Below are 17451 nucleotides of genomic sequence, written 5' to 3' on the forward strand. Positions count from 1 at the left end.
ATCTTATCTTCTAATTCCTTAGTTTCAACCCTCTAAAAGGCTGCACACGTCTTCAGATTGCATTGCGACAGAAACATAAAAGAAATGAAGAAATTGTACTGATGACTTGTGACATTTGACTAAATTGTCGTGTGTGAAATTGCATAGTGAGGACTGAAACACGTTTTTTACCTTCAGAGAGAGGACATTTTCGGAAAGTGAGTGGCTAGTGTGTGTGTGTGTGTGTGTGTGTGTGTGTGTGTGTGCGCGCAGTGATTGGACGGCCGGGTGTCCTGACCTGAGCAGCGTCACAGCCTGTCAGAGTGAGTGCGCTCGCTTCCTGAGCTGACGGTAAAAAGCGAAAGTCAGAGAGGGAAACAGCTGCACATGGTGAGCGGGACTGACGGGACAGCAGCGCACAAACGCCTCAGGTAACACACATGAGAAGCAAAGCACTGAACCACGAATTATTAATAACGAATTATTACAATAAAAAATGTGTATCATAAATGATAGAATACATTTAAGATACCTAGTTTGGTTTTTTTTTCCACTTTAAGCGCATGGTGATAACGGGTTGTTCTCTCTCTCTCTCTCTCTCTCTCTCTCTCTCTCTCTCTGTGTGTGTGTGTGTGTGTGTGTGTTTTGTGGTGTCTGTATGCACGGCAGCATGAGCCAGTGGAAGCAGATTCAGCAGCTGGAGATCAGACTCCTGGAACACGTGGACTACCTGTACGATGATAACTTCCCCATGGACATCCGACAGGGTCTGGCCAGCTGGATCGAGTCTCAGGATTGGTGAGTCCTGCTCCTTTCCTCAAGGCAAAGGCAGCTATCCTTTAAGCTTTCAAGATCTCTTCACCCAAATTAGGGGGGGAGCATATTTTCTCACTTACCTCTAGTGTATTAGGGTGGAGGAAGATATCTCAAAACATGGACTACAGACCACTGAGGGTGTCATCAGTGTCAGTGATAAACCCACTGTAGTTCTAGTTAGCAACTAGCTGGTGAGCATAGTGAAGCATTTAGCAGCTGACATGCCAGATCACTGAAGAGTTACATTCATTAGCCCCCAGAAACATCCCCATGTGTCTGCTGGGTGTGTGAACAGGGAGTTCTTGCTAACACCCATACCAACTTTATAAGGCGATAATATGTCACATGATGTCAAGTGGCAAAAAAAATAATAAAAGAGCAATGAATGCAGCTTTAACTATTTATTAGTTTTTCTTGTACTTTCCAAATTTCTAAGTGCAGTATTGGCCGCTAGTGTACATGCTGACATGTTGTGCATGGGTGGCAGCAGTTGCTTATATGCGAGCATCTGCGCCCAACACCTGCACATGTGCACAGGCTCACAGATGCAGAAACAAATCAGCGCAGAGCAACCTGCTGCGGTGCAAAAGTGTTCAGTTGACCATTACCACCTTTCATGATCTCTGGGTAATTAAGTTCTATGTTTTATACAGTTACCTTTTAGCAGCCAGTAGCAGTTACTAGTATGTGAAGTTGTACTTAAAAAGTTTAACTAAAGTGATACAGTGACACAGAATGACTTTATTCTGGGGGCATTATACCAGCCATCTTGAATCTCCTAAACATCACACACTGTGTGTTTTTAGGGACACAGCAGCTAACGATGACGCAATGTCAGCGGTGCTGTTCACCAACCTGCTGTCCCAGTTGGAGAGGGTGCGCTCACGGGAGCTGAACTTCCTACAAAGACACAACATGAAAATCATACAACAGCAGCTCCAGGTGTGTCACCCTCCTTTCATCCCTTCATGTCCTAGTTATGTCATACTCGGAACTCCCTCCACTTTCATCTTTATTTTTCAAATTCCAAACTCGATGAGAAAGATATGATTGTACAGTAGATCGTGTTACTTACACGGTGTTGTTATTACAAAGAAGGAAGAACCTCTGTCGCAAAACAACAAAATCAACGTGGAGGAATATGATCCAAATGTTGTTCTTTAAGAATTGCTTTACAAAGTCTGAGGTTACAAAATGGGAGGTAGGCAAAAGGTGTCAGAACTCCAACAGCAGGGAAAAAGAGCATGGTTAAAAGCAGGAAATAAAATGATTTAGAGCATAAAAGAATAACAGAACAAGGAATGGCAGCTAAAGGTAAAAATCTGCAGATCCCTTGTATTTGCAGTACTTTGGGGAAGGAAAGGCAAAAGCCCTGGAACAATATATCTAGTCTTTTCAAAGTCCTCCTTTGGAATTCTGTATTTCTGGCTATCTGCTTACAGTCCATTTGCTTCTATACCTGTATAGAAATCTGCCTACATACAGTAATCCATGTCAGCGTACAGTAGTCTTCAGGCTGGGCAAATCATTCATCAAGTCATTTTCTTCATCATCCTAACAAGATAAAACATTTTCAGTTCAGGTGACTCATGTTCACTTATTGGAGGAAAAGAAAATTATAAAACTTGTCTTTAGACTTGCTCTAAACGGAAACCCATGTTTAAAGGTGTCACGAATGCGTTTACTCCCAGTAAAAAGAAAAGGTGCGTGCTTGCATGGTGCAATTAAAATTCAACAGTCGAATTTAAAACATCTGTAATAAGGAGAAGTAGTTTTGTTGTCTATGGTGTGCGTGTGTGTGTTTTTGTGTGTGTGTGTGTGTGTGTGTGCGTGTGTGTAATGGAGGTGAAAGGGAAGTAAGATATTATGGCTGTACTTTCAATTTGGGAGTCACTTTGTATCTAAGTGAAACTGGTTTCTATTTCTGTGTTGTTTTTCTGTGTTACCTGAGAGAGGCAGCTACTGTTTTTACTATTCAGCGCCTCAAATGTCAAATGAAGAGAGTAAAGGCCATGCACGTACTGATATGACCTTTTGGAGTTTTGCACAGAATTAAAGACAATTCTTTCACAGATTTTGCATCTATTGCTTGAAAAAAAAACTTGTACTAAGTACAATAATTATTTGCTAAGGGAAAAACACTTCCTATGTCATTTTCTTTCATGTTGTTACGCTCTGGAGCGTAGAGTCGGGTCTAGGAGCTGTACAGGATGTTTGGTTGAGGTCAGGGCTCACTGACGTCATGAGCCTCGGCACACATTTTATTCTGGAAAAGACGTATAGCTTTGCAGAACAAACCGATGAGGCTCATACCGCTGTTTCCTGTGTGTCTGAATGTGTGTGTCAAAGTCAACTCTTCTCAGAGGAAGCAATTACTCCTGTGCGGTAGTCAAGGGTGTTTGTGGGTTGTTGTTGTTGTGATATGCAATTGAAATTTGTATCATTGATTCATATAATACAAGAGAGATTCAGACCATAGCCATTTTTGAATCTCTCTTCCATTTGTTTGTCTTGTCGCCCACATTCAGGCAGACGCTTTCTTAGGAAAACCCCTTGGGTACACTGCACACAAAGCAATGCATTTGACATTTTCTTTTGATCTGTCATTTCTGTTCTTCATCAGAAATGCAAGAAAACGTCAGCAGTGATCAATGAGGTGTGCATTGCAGTAAGGGATAAGCACCAAAGATGTTCCCAGAATACATTTTTGCTGGACAATTGCAGGTCAACTTAAAAGAGAATCGAGCTTATGACTGGCGACTTTCAAATGCTAGAAACACTAAACCAATCTGCTGCTCGCCAATGCTAAATAGCATCGTTGTTGAATGAAAGTGAGTGTGTAGGTGTGTGTTGATGCATCCTCGTCGTCATCCTGGCAATGATGCTGATGCACAAAAATTTAGTCACACCTGGAGGCGAGAGAAAAAGTTTCATCTTGCCACAGCAGAATTTTTTGTACTTTTCTAAGCAGGCTTTTGAATGGGCTGATGTGCAAAACAACACCACCTTCATGTAAATCTCATCATGTGGTGATGTAGAAGCAGCTGTGGAGGCAGGAGCGTGGCTCAGGGAAAGTTTGTGGCTGCTTCATATTTCAGATGTACTGGATGTACATAAAGCTTTGCTGCAGTCCATTATTTTCAGCTCTCATTTGGAAAACAAATCCTGTACTTTAAAACATTATTCAAAGCGTTCACATTTGTGCGTCAATAAATTGCTGGGGTTTCCCTTTAAAACAATCTACTTCATTAAAAAGAATCTGTATATTTTTCCAAAAACAATGAGTGTGAAGCACTGCTTATTTTCAAAGACTTTAGTCCATCAAATGTTATTGGTTATTAGGCTGATAGGTGACTAGAATCTTTAATGAGTGTGGGACAAAATTACAAAATCAAAATCAACAACAAAATCTAAAATTTATTGTCCTGTGTGTGTGTGTGTGTGTGTGAGATGCTCCAAAGCCAAAAAGCCTGTAATTCATTCCAGGAATTACCTCCTATTACTTTCAAAAACAATCTTCCTTAAATTCAAGGAGGTGCAAAGTACTTCATCATTATTTTGTTTATGAATGTTCTCCGAGATTCAAATAAACGTTATGGTTACAGGCTACAAAAACTGGTTATACTCCCAAGTATCTGTGCACACCTTTGGCTACATGCCTTCTGTTTAGACATTCATTATGAACCTCATTCCTTTGCTGAGTAAATACGTAAAAAAAAACAAAAAACGTAAAAACCGCATGTCTCTGAGAAGACCCATGATGACAAATCTCTGTGAAAACTGTGAAGCTTTTTCCTCCTCATCATGGGCTTGTTTTTTCTGAATGGCAAGACAAACAGACCAAATACCAAATTTGAATGATGCTGTTGGTTCATTCATGGCTTTTGTACATTTCTCTTCAAACAAGAATGAAATCCAAGTGCATGTGCATGGGTGTTTTGGTAACCTGTGTGTGTGTGTGTGTGTGTGTGTGCGTGGCCCCACAGGTAAAATACACGTCCAATCCTACCGTTATGGCCAGGGTTATCTCCAGCTGCCTCAGGGAAGAGCGCCGCATCCTCTCCAGCGCCTGCATGCAGGAACAGGTTTGTCACATTGTCTCCCTCAGAGGGAAAGTCCCTCTGGTGCCTTAATAACAGCTGCTGCTGGTAAATCAGAACTGCTACCAGGAAAGGTAGTATTTCATAATGTACACCCCCACATTCCCAAACAATTCACTTTAATCCCATGAGAAAATATTTTCATCCTGCAATACTCATAAACAAGATAACAGTTTACATGTACTGTTCCAGAGAGGCTGCTGCAAGGATGCTGTAAAACAAAATGAACAACAGTTAACGATAATAGAGAATCATTTTAGCAATAAAACAAAAACTTGATCCGTTTTTATTGGGAAACAACAGTCTACGTTGGATCTGTAGCTTTCAGAAACACAGCAAGTAAATTAATAGAAAAGAAACGGGTGACTAAGAAGGACATTTTCCAACAGGGTCCACTGGAGAAATCGTTGCAGAATTCTGTGGCCTTTGAGAGGCAGAAGAACATGGACAGCAGAGTTGGGATCATCAGGGGCAGCGTGCAGGTAACTGAAACACACAAACGTTTCAGGTAATATCAAAACGAAATAGCCAATGAAGTCATCGGCACTCGCTAAAGTAAGTATGTAACACTTTTAATGTTGAACAGCAGCAGAAGGAAATGGACGCGTTTCAGCCCTAGGCTTTCCTCAGTGTTTCTGACACATTTGTGGGTGTGACCCCTATTTAACAGTAGCCAGGAACCTGCCGGTGACTAACAACCGGCTGAGACAGATCATCAAAAACCAAATACTTGTAAGAAAAATAGCAGTGAGAAAATGTAAGTCATAAGAATAAATATATCCTATTCTGGTCTTGCAACAAATGTATATACATATGTTGACTCCTCGTGTGCAGAACCTACAATAAAAAATACAAATACATCAATGAAAACAACATAATCAATAGACAGATAGTAGTAAGAAAGAGTCTTGTACTGTTTAATGGGGATCACACAAGCCTAGGGCTGAAACGCCCCTGTTTCCCTCTGCTGCTGTGCAACATTAAAAGTGTTACATACTTATTTGCGAGTGCCGACAACTTCATTGGCTATTTTGTGACTTTTGGCTTGGCACCCATCATACTCTAAAAACACTGGCGTTGACGCCAGTTCTTTTGTGTGAGCATTATCGAAACATTACAGACATTACATCATTTCATCCTATGAAATGAACTTTAAAAAAACTACGTCTGTCCGTGTCTAGTTGATGGACCAAGCTGTGAAATACATCGAGGACATGCAGGATGACTTTGATTTCCGCTACAAGACCCTACAGTCTCGAGGTGAGCCCTGTTATAAGATGTGCACACAAGTTCTGAGAAAAACCTCATGTATTAATGTAAAAGTGTTATTTCTTACTTATGTGCAAATAACTGCACAGCATGCAACACACAAGAATATGCTCAAAACTATATATTTGTGGTTTGTGTGTGTGTCAGAATCGACAGATAGGAACTCTGAGATGATGAAACAGGAAGTAACAAGACTGCAGGAAATGCTTAACAGGCTCGACTTTAAAAGGAAGGTATGCATTTGTATCATCATACAAAGCTCTTAACATGTGAGGGACGAGGGAGTCTCACCAAAATGTCTCCAAATAAAGATGCCAAGACCTCATGAGTGTACAAAGAAAGATTCGTTGTACCATATAATTTACATTTCATAAACCACCACAGCTGTTTTCCATACCTTTTGTTAGGAGATCCTGTCAAAGATGGATGTTGTGATCAAGGAGATTGATGACCTGATGACCTCTCAGCTCAACCCTGAGCTGCAGGACTGGAAGCGCAGGCAGCAGATCGCCGCCATCGGTGGTCCGCTGCTCACCGGCCTGGACCAGCTGCAGAGTTGGTAATGCGCTGAATGTTTACTGAAATCCTTACTGTCATGCAAATGTTTACTTTAGTAAAGTTACATAATAAAATATGCATATGTATATAACTTACACACATACACATAAAGTATATCCAGAACATGTAGATGTGCATTGTTGTGCATTATAGGAACATTAAAAGGGTACTCCAGTGATTACGTGTTGCACTTCTGTCAAGTTAGGGGACCCACAATAGACAGATTAAAAAAAGAATGGTCAAAATCAAAGCAGCAGAGGCCGAGATATTCTGACTTTTAGTCTCTAGTATGGGTCAAGCTCCAAAAACGATCCTACATTTCCCATGATGCAACCAAGAGCATGTTTTCATTAGCCCTGCCCTGCCTGGTAAATGCCCACATTTTTCAAACTCCACACCTCCAGTTTGTCACGTAGGCTTTCTGTTATAAATTAGTATAAAAGCACAGCAGTAAATCTCTAAAGCACTCACTGCACATATGTTTAGCTAGTGGCATGGCTCTGTGGCAATGTTTGGTCTGTTGGTTGGACAACCTCTTTGGTCCAGACTAAAATATCTCAACAACTATGGGATGGATTGCCATGAACTTGTGTACAGATATCCTTGGTGGATATCCCATCTTCTGGAATATCATGCCCAGAGGATGAATTCTACTGACGTTGGCGATGCCTTGGCTTTTTCTGTAGTGCCAACATCAGGTTTATGTTTGTGGCTCTAAGTGAAATGTCTGCACAGCTTTTGGATCGATTAAATTTGGTCCCCCTCAGGACGAATTGTAGTAATTCACTTAATTTTTAGCTAACTTTTTTTTTTAATCTAGCACAATCATCAGGTAAAAATGTACTTTGTCCAATACTTCGATTTATGACCAAATATCTTCAAAACTAGTCAGCCTCGGTTGTACTTGTGTCTAGTGCTAATAAGCAAATGTTAGCATGCTAACACGCTAACCTAAGGTAAAAATAGAAAACATTACACCTGCTAAACATTTGTATGTTAGCATTGTTATTGGGAGTATATTAGCATGCTGATGTTAGCATTAGCTCCATGCACCGCTGTGCCTAGGTGCAACCTCACAGAGCTGCTAGCATAGCTAGTAGACTCATCTTGTTTAAAGACATTTCCCCAGTGTTGAGAGCGACAATCAGTGTTGTTCATGTTAGAACTGTTTTGTCTAACTGTGCACTGGGAAGCACATGAACGGGACTCCAGTTTCTAATCATTTTATTTAGCACATGCATATATAAATATGTTTTGTATGAAAAGTTGGTTTATTTGACCACAGCTAGTGTTACCCAGGCACATCAGCCTCATAGGACCCTAATACATTTTTGGCTTGATAGCGGGGACAGACTTTGCTCTGATGTTGCTGATGTTTGCTTAGTTATGTCCAATAGTTTTCAGTTTGAATTCCCATCAACAATGGCTAAACCCAGATCAGCATACCAGTATATCTGAAGGTCATGTATATGAAATAAGCATACAGTCTCCCTGCCTCCTTCTTCTCTCCTCCTTTCCCTTTCATTTTCCTCTCACCTGTCCCCTCTCAGGTTTACTCTGACAGCCCAGAGTGTCTTCCAGATCAAGCGTCAGCTGGACAAACTGGGGGAGCTGGTTGTGAAGGTCACCTACGAAAGTGACCCAATCCCCCTGCAAAAACCTCAGATGGAGGAGCGAGTCAAATACCTCATCTATCACCTCATCAAGAGGTACTGAACACCACACAACGCAACACAAGACGTATCCACAAGTATGTACATGTGCTTAAAAAATGCAACATAATGCAGGTGTACTTATTCTCTCTTACAACCTTTTTTAATAATTAGGTGCTTTGATCATGACTACTGTACTCTGATGTACAACACTTTTTTATTTTGCATTTTTGTGAGGTGTCTCTAGTTTTACATGTGACCATTTCCAAGAAAACTCATTAAAGACAGCTTATAATTACCAAAATATTTTTTAATCATCTTATTATTTCTTCATGTTGTTACTATGGGGAATTACTGACACACATAAGTGAGTCTTATTTTGAAACCAGTTTTCAAGTTTTGTTTTATAGTTTCAAAGTTGTGTATCATAATCTTTTTTTATGTCTGTAAACACATGCAGATTGTACATGGAAGACTGGAAACACTGATGTATAAATGACTTCCTCGTGTACTTGCACTACATTACACAATATAGTAAGGTGCTAAAGACAGGACAAACACAACCAACTGGTGTCTTGAATGCACTAGCATGAGCTGTCAAGTGAAATGAACATGGTTAAAGCTGTGAAAAACATATGAGCTGTGGTTTGTTCTCAGCTCATTTGTGGTGGAGAAGCAGCCATGCATGCCCACACATCCTCAGAAACCCCTCATCATCAAGACCGGAGTACAATTCACCACCAAAGTCAGGTATCATTATGTGACTTACTGAATATTTTCATGATTTATATTCCTGTTTAAACCTCTGTCTTTAGTTAAATCATTTCTGACATTTTTTGCATCTGTTTTATTTATTTATTTTGGGTTGCTGAAAAAGTAGTAGTAATGTCAGTTGAGAATTAAATTAAGCATTTTTTTCTCTTCCTGATTTCTCCCAGACTCCTGGTTAAACTTCCAGAAGTAGATTACCAGCTGAAAGTGAAAACAACATTTGACAAGTGAGACTTTTATGTTATGTAGGTATAGGACATTTTTGTAACAGGTTTGCACTTCTAGGCTAAGATAAGTACTTGTGTGAGTTATGTGTACATAACTGTAAAGCATTCTATCTATCTGCAGTGTAAAAGTCATATTCTTCTGAAGAATTTGTCTGAGCGCTAATCTTTACATATATAAATATGTTTGTGTGTGTCTCTAGGGACCTCCCCCCTGGCAGAGTGTGAGTACAAACAACCCAAAAACAGGATGTAATGCTGATGTTTGATTTATCAGAAAAAAGCAGCGTAAAAGAACAGTGAGCAACAGTACACTTCACCAGATTACAGACATACAACATCACTTTACTGCCTCAGGAAATAGTTTCATTCCAAAATGCCACATATCAGTGTGGAGGAAAATGTTTGGTCTGAAATCCATTGCCCAGGTTAGAAGCAAGTATAAAAATAAATGTTTCTTTTTTTTAAGTGAATTATTAACTTATGTTTTTTACCTGTGACATCAACCTTACAATAAATCTTTCTTTCTTTTTTGTTTTGTTTTGTCTCTTGTTTTAATTTCTTGCAAAATATTTAAAAATCCCAGCTATTTTCCACATTTACCGTAGGACAAAACAGTCCACGGACACAAGTTGTTCAAATTCTACAGCTGAGGTTTGCTAGTTGTTACAGTAATCTGAAAACAAGTTCTTTTCCTTTTTATAGTTACGAATGTTTTTTGAGATTGGAGTTTTTATTTTGAAACCAATTTTAAAACGATTCAGTATTCAGAAGAACTCATTCACATTTCAGATTTCAGCAGCAACAGTTGCATTTGTATCATCTAAAAACAGTCAGCATAGATTCCGATTACATTTGACAAATGCACGAGGCTTCTTTGGTTTACCTTCTTTTTCTCCTCAGTAGTCGTCAGTTTTTCATCCTGACCAACAACACTAAAGTTATGGACATTGAGGACTACTCAAACGGCTGCCTCTCAGTGGAGTTTAGACACTTGGTAAGACAACCCATTCACTGTCTGATTTATATTTATGCTCATGTCTCATTTATTATCAGAAAATATCAACAACTGGGGAAAAAAGTCATTTATGAAAAAGTCATTGTATTAGCTCTTTGAGTTCATACTTCAATTTTAGTAGTAGCTACAAGTAGCTCTCATACAGTATCAGTAGACGAAATCCAGTTTCACTTACACTTGGATATGGTCTAAAAATGTTAACCAGTTTGTCAAAGTGATTTGTTGGATTTCTCCATCAGTTTTTGGTTTTCTTCGTTATGATTTTAGCCAACTGATGAGTTTGTATCTTACAGCAGCTGAAAGAGAAGAAATATATCAATGGCACAAAGGGGAATGAGGTAAGAAATGGCGATGACATGACCATTAATGTACCAGCAAAGTGGTCTCCTAACACCTATGCCACTGTAATGCTTAATTGTGTTGGTGCATTATTTTCTGAATAAGTAAATATTTCTTTGTCATTACTATAATTGTCTGACACGTCATTCTAAAATCGTTGTACCCAATGAGCCTCATAATTGAAATGTTCATAATGCAGTGCTAAGAAGGATGGATACGTGTTTTGTGTTTTGCAGGGTCTGCTCTCTGTGACAGAGGAACTTCACTCTCTCAGTTTTGAGGCTTGCTTCACAGTGCAGGGCCTCACCATTGATCTGGAGGTCAGACACAGCGCAGATGTTACTTGATGTTTGGCTCTCTGTTGTTGTTGCTGCAACTTGCTCATTGGGTATGTGAATTCTTCCAGACGTGTTCTCTGCCACTGGTGGTCATTTCCAATGTGAGCCAGCTGCCTGGAGGCTGGGCCTCCATCATGTGGTATAACCTTCTGACTGATGAGCCAAGGGTGAGCTAACGCACTGCGACCAAAAGCATTTTTAAAATGTGTTTTTAAAAACGCAAAGTGCTACATACACTCAGTTGCCAGTTTATTAGGTACACCTAACTAAAATCAAAGCAGTCTAATACAACAGTCCTGCAATAAATCCTCCTTTCATGAAGGTTGCAATGTTCAGCTTTTGTTGAAACAGTTTTAGAGAGCAGTTGATTCAACTGTATGATAATTTCAGAGGATGTAGTTTGTGGAACAGTTAAATTGTATAGCATTGTAGTAAGATCCCCACTTCCCTCCTCTTACCTTTTTCCTCCTCTTTCCTATTATCCACAGAACTTGGTGTTCTTTGGGAACCCTCCTCGGGCCACCTGGAACCAGCTCTCTGAGGTCCTCAGCTGGCAGTTCTCTACCTTTGCTGGTCAAGGCCTCAACAAGGAGCAGCTCTCCATGCTGGGAGAAAAGCTTCTCGGTATGTTTGCCCTATAGTTTTTAAACTACATGGTGACTGGCAACCTTTTCCCCCTGGAGACTGACACTTGACAAACATTCAGAACACCTAGGTAAATTTTGACACAATAGCTGATAATTTTAGGAAGTTGTACAGTCATTTATGTTATTTGTTGTTGTAGGTCAGCATGCCTCCTGTAATGACTATCAAGTGTCCTGGTCTAAGTTCTCCAAGGTAAGTGTTCAGTAATATGTATATACCACAATGTGGTCTCATCTCCAAAATGTCTGTGCCATTTACTGGCCAATGAGAAAGCATGTTCTGTGTCCCATGCTGTATTGCTGATCCTGTAACTCATTGTACCTGTTCCATGTGTCTTACATTCTTCAAGGAGAATATTCCAGGAAAGCCCTTCAGTTTCTGGATGTGGCTGGACTCCATCCTGGAGCTCATCAAGAGGCACTTGCTGCCAGTCTGGAATGAGAAGTAAGCCACTGACTCACTTGCTATGTCTCACGCCACCTCATCATTGACCCCCCTCAACTGTCCCAATAAATCTCTGCTTATGCTGTAGGACTGCTCCTCTTAGAATATTACTATGATTCACCGGACGAGAGGAGTCTGTATTGAGGCACTGGATTCACACTCGTGCCCCTCAGCAAGGTTCTGACCAGATGCGGGATCAGTCGTTCGTGCTTTGTTTCTCTAAGTTAAGATCACCCTTTCCAAAAAACTGTTACTTCCTGTCAAAAAGAGGATGTTGCAGAAGCAGCAGTCGGTTAGCTTAGCTTAGAATAAAGACTGAAAACGGGTAAACAGCTAGCTTGGTTCTGTTTGAAGGTAACAAAATTCTACTGCACTGTAGGTCTTGTAGTGAGACATCTTATGGAATTGGCTTGTATCTCACACAGTCAATTAGCCACTATATTTAGCAGCATGCAGATTTTTGTTATGTCTCCACGCTGTCGATAGCCGTGGCCGGAGACATTATGTTTTTGGGTTGTCCGTCCGTCCCTCTCTCGTGAACGCGATATCTCAGGAACGCCTGGAAGGAATTTCTTCAAATTTGGCACAAACTGTGACCTCACAAAACACATTTTTGGCCATAACTCAAGAATTGATAATTATATTTCACAGTTGGTCGGACATTGAATTGGTGACACTTTTGACTCAAAGGTAAACAATAACTAGCACAGTACGGTCTTTCCTCCATCTCGTCCATTCTGAATTGCGAGCGTCATCGGACTCACGTGACTGCAAACAACGTATTAGAGCGCGCCTAGCTGATCGTGATCCTGTGAGTTCCACCTGCAGCTCATAGAGAGGCTTCGCATCTAAAAACGCCAGAAGAAAACAAAAGCACCACATTTTGGGTAGAATCCATCTTTACATAGTAATCGAGTACATGTGTACCTGTTTAACCAATACATCTCTGATAATCCTTCATTAACCAGTTCAACAATGTATATTCACTGGAATCATACATATGTCTGGACAGACATGGATGTAAACTGCAATTTGACTGGTTGGTCGAGGCGGGGGCGGTAGTTCTAGTTCAGTCATTGTCTGACTAGTTCTAAACTTTCACACTGCACCACTTAAAGTAAAAAGCTAGCAGCAGCATTTCAGACCTGCAGAAGTTGACAAGTCAATGTAGCCCGCCACAGGCAGATAAAGTCTGATACTGCAATAGTCAGAAACTAGTATGGTCCAGTTTACATTTTGCAGATTTAAAATATAAGAGCTCAAAACACATTCACAAACAGCAGCTATAAAAAATGTAGCTGTAACATTCTCGCCTGAAGGTGGTTCCGGTGTTAAAATTGCAGAAGTTGTGACTTTCTTTGCCTTTTTTTCAGATTAATTTTGTTATCCAGGTTTAATCAACTTAAATTGTACATAAAGTCAAGCGCAAAAGACAAAGCTACACATCTTAACCACAACGTAGCCAATGGATGTTACTGTAAAAAATATCAGTAGAATGTTAGAATGTGATAGAAAAGCAGGGGGGAAAGTGCAAAGCTTAAAAAGGTAATTGTTTTTTTCTCTTTTACCACCATCATCCATGCAGTTATATCATGGGCTTTGTGAGTAAAGAGATGGAGCGCACTCTGCTAAAGGACAGAGAGCCAGGAACATTCCTCTTACGCTTCAGCGAGAGCCACCTCGGAGGAATCACTTTCACCTGGGTGGAGCACAACGACAATGGTGAGGTCTCATTTCCACTAGACCACTTGAGGAGGGTCAGTTATTTAAGTTATATAAGCCAAGTTATATATTTAGGCAGGTTTCCGGCCTGTCGTCTTTACTTGATCTAATGCTATGCTTTGCTAACAGTGACTTTTTACAACAGGAGACGTGAAGTTCAACTCCGTGGAGCCATACACTAAAAACCGACTTACCGCTCTCCCGTTTGCCGACATCATACGAGACTACAAAGTGATCTCAGACGGGGTTGTCCCAGAGAACCCGCTCAAGTTCCTCTACCCCGACATCCCCAAAGATGAGGCCTTCGGACGGCTTTACAACAGTCAGCCAAGCAAAGGCAAGAGTGCAATGCCATTTCTTCATTTAGAGTTCATGTTTTTTAGTGCATGTTTTGAATCTTTGTTGCCTGACTAGATTGTAGGCTACGACGCTAATCTCTCTCGTATCTGTTAAATCTCCAGTCCATCCATACATACCATCGACCCTGATCCCCATCTCGGAATTGCGGTGAGTTCATTTGAAGACTATATGAGACCCCAGCTCAACTTACTTTTTATTCAAGTAAATACTTTTTTGACTTTTTATTATAAATTTTACCCTGACATGTAATTATCGGACCAAAGTTGGGGAATAGATGATGAATATGGCACATTGCTTTTGCTGTCAGTACAACCTACAGCATAATGAGAAAACTGAAAATGATCTATAAAATACTACATAACATTTGAATGCAGTCCCTTCACTTGTATTATCTCCCTTTCTCTGTTATCGCAGCTCTAATGCGAGCAGCACACCACCTTCTTGTCAGTCCCCTGAGCCACCAATGACTCCTGGGGAGTTCGACATGCTCAACGAGCACCTATGCTTCGACATCGACACCGTAAGTTTGCATGCATTGCCATTTGGACTGTACCACTTATGTTGTAAAAGAAATGCTGGCAATATTCTGGGTTTTTTTTGTTTTTGTTTTTTTTATATTTTTGTATATTACATTGTTGGTTTTGTTCTTTTCATGGGATTTGTTGACAGAAACAAAAAATATAGAATAACACCTGCCTTATCCTTGTATTGTGTGTGTGTTATCGTGTGGACAGTGGACAAAATACATGAACAAATAACAGTACAACTTATGTTGACATTTAATTTTTGTGCTAATGCTATAGTGCCAATGTTATATGAAAAGATAATATTGTGTTAGTATATTGGCATTATTATGTTATATTAATATTTTTCTGCACTGGCAAACGTCTGCTGCTAATGTAAGGTTATTTTTTGTTTTATAGATGAGTCCTCCATACGTTCTGCTGCTAATGTTGTTCTCCTTTTTGTTTTACAGATGAGTTCTCCATATTCAGAGTAAAGCGAGATGAAAGATGCAACATTTTTCATACTGGCCTGACACCAGTCTCTGATCGATGTCTACATCCTAATTATCATGAAACAGAGTCTGCTGTTTTTTTAAAGAGGTTTTTGTGGTTAAATTGGATTCATTACCTGAGCTGTTGTTTATTGTTTTTATTTTTTATACATTCATAAGTGTTCTAAAAAGAATTTGTCAGTCTGTTTTTATTGTTAGTCTGTGACGACTTGGTTTTTAGATTAGTTATATTTTAACTATTGACTTTGATTTTTCTATAAGGCCTGTATTGTATATAAACCAATTTACACATGTTTATTTTAACTGCAATGTACCATATTGACATGAGCTTGCTACTGTATTTCTGCATCAGTGACACCGCTGTCTCTTTTGCCTAATTGTTACTGACAACAGTGGAAGTTGCATGGTGGTCACACAATGTTTTGATTCAGCCTGTGCACACATACACTCACCCATAACATCCATCATTCAATCATTCAAGGTTAGCTCATCTGCCACCTATAGCCCATGACGAGGCACGACAGGGACTCTTTGCAGCATAGCAGAAGCTTGTAGAGCTTTTATTTTGGCAGCAGCCGGAAGTAAAATGCCTGCAACTGACTGCTGCTTGCTTGATTCATGCTCCTAAAGCATTTGTCGAGAACCACGTGATTCCCGGAGAGTCAGGAGTGGGTGGATGTGTTTATATTTCTTTGAGGAAATAAACCAGGTTAAGCCTTGGATTGAGTGATTGATTCAAAGTCACTACTCCTAATGGACAAGACTCAGACATCAGAATCATGATAGGCCTACACTACCCTCTTTTTGTAAATTTGCTTATGTGAGTCAGTTCTTCAAAACATTGTAGACTCACTCTCATCCAGATACAGTATCATAAAATTAAAATAACAAAATCCAAATGTACACTCTGTCATTTGTTAGAAACAAGTTGTAGATCATTTAGAATTGATTATTAGTCCTAGTGGGATAATTAATTATTCTTTTTATGTGTGAACCACTGACCACATCTAGATATATTGCATAAAGCCCCCCTTTTCATACATTTGGCAGACACTGCAGAAGCTGACAACAGGATGCATTTCAATACAACAGCCCTGCAGTCAAAGCCACCCAATTGTGAAGGACTGAGTGGGTTCTGCACCTTCAGCCTCACCTGTCCTCACAAGGCCTGACACCCATGTTTGAAAGATGGTGGGGATGGGAGTGAGTAAATTTAAAGGGGAAACAGAAATAAAAATCTAAAGAAAATAGAAGTGAACTGAACTTTTAAGATCATGGAGGATATTATTGTGAGGGCATAATATTCAGTCAATCGTAAGTACAAAGCCAGGTTAAAGGAATAGTTAGACATTTTGGGAAATACGCTTACTTGTCATCACCTCCTTGAGATTGCCATTTCTGTTTGTGTATGGATTAAGCAAACGAGATGTGATGTAAAATTTCGATGTGCTGGTAGGTGGATTTTTTTAAACTTTGGACAGAGCCAGGCTAGCTGTTTCCCCCTGCCTCCAGTCTTTATGCTAAGCTAAACTGACCGTCTGCTGGCTCTAGCTTCATGCAGCACACAGACATGAAAGTGGTATCGACCTTCTCATTTAGTTTAGCGAGTTCCCAAAATGTCAAACTGTTGCTTTAAATAGTGGTCAAAGTCAGGTTGGATGGCACAAGATAAATGACTAATTTAAACTTCTCCTTGTTTAGTTTGGAGTCTAGCTAGCAGCCTATGTGCCAGACTGTTCATTCAGTACATATAATGTTAAAGCTGTAACTTTTTTTTGGCCACTCAGGGGCAGCAGAACAAGCAGAAAACATTATATTATTAAATATTACCTTATAAAGTAGCTATTGTGAAGGTGTCTATTTACATGTCCAGCAGACACTGAGCAACATTCATTTGGAGTCGTGTCTGTCCACCTGATGAAAATAAGTCCAGTATTCACCGTACCTTTAACCTGTGTTTTGGTCTAAACTGACTCCTGAGGGAAATATCTGCCTCTCCAGCTGCTAAATGCTCCACTGTGTTCACCAGCTAGCCGCTAACTTTGTCTGTCCTGTCTTTGCTGCTGGGCGTATAGTGTTAAGTGGGTTCATCAGATCTTTTTCATTGAAAACAGCCACCTGCTGCTGCTGGGGGAAACAAGGTTGATAAGAGCTGACATGTGGTGGGCAGTAAGACCAAAACAATGAGCTAAAAGAAG

General features: G+C 40.0%; 1 protein-coding gene across 5 annotated transcripts; it reads left to right on the forward strand.

Moving 5' to 3' along the window:
• Positions 1-251: 251 nt before the first annotated feature.
• On the forward strand, positions 252-15973 carry stat4 (signal transducer and activator of transcription 4). Of its 5 annotated transcripts, none has more exons than XR_006380196.1 (24): positions 252-410; positions 649-777; positions 1602-1737; positions 4782-4880; positions 5285-5377; positions 6077-6155; positions 6312-6397; positions 6572-6723; positions 8273-8431; positions 9032-9124; positions 9313-9372; positions 9573-9593; positions 10273-10366; positions 10681-10725; positions 10963-11046; positions 11133-11231; positions 11553-11688; positions 11849-11901; positions 12059-12153; positions 13739-13875; positions 14021-14212; positions 14337-14436; positions 14650-14755; positions 15212-15232. XR_006380196.1 is itself a non-coding variant. In XM_044217462.1 (24 exons), the coding sequence occupies exons 1-24, from the start codon at positions 367-369 to the stop codon at positions 15233-15235; spliced, it is 2259 nt and encodes a 752-aa protein (XP_044073397.1). In that variant the 5' UTR covers positions 252-366; the 3' UTR covers positions 15236-15973. The 5 variants fall into 5 exon arrangements, 4 of the variants coding, with proteins under 4 accessions (XP_044073397.1, XP_044073398.1, XP_044073395.1 ...); XM_044217462.1 differs by having other exon boundaries at positions 10684-10725; positions 14337-14382; positions 15212-15973; XM_044217463.1 differs by having other exon boundaries at positions 10276-10366; positions 10684-10725; positions 14337-14382; positions 15212-15973.
• The last annotated feature ends 1478 nt before the right edge of the window (positions 15974-17451 follow it).

The sequence above is a fragment of the Siniperca chuatsi genome, linkage group LG12 (genome assembly GCF_020085105.1).
Source record: "Siniperca chuatsi isolate FFG_IHB_CAS linkage group LG12, ASM2008510v1, whole genome shotgun sequence".
Taxonomy (NCBI): domain Eukaryota; kingdom Metazoa; phylum Chordata; class Actinopteri; order Centrarchiformes; family Sinipercidae; genus Siniperca; species Siniperca chuatsi.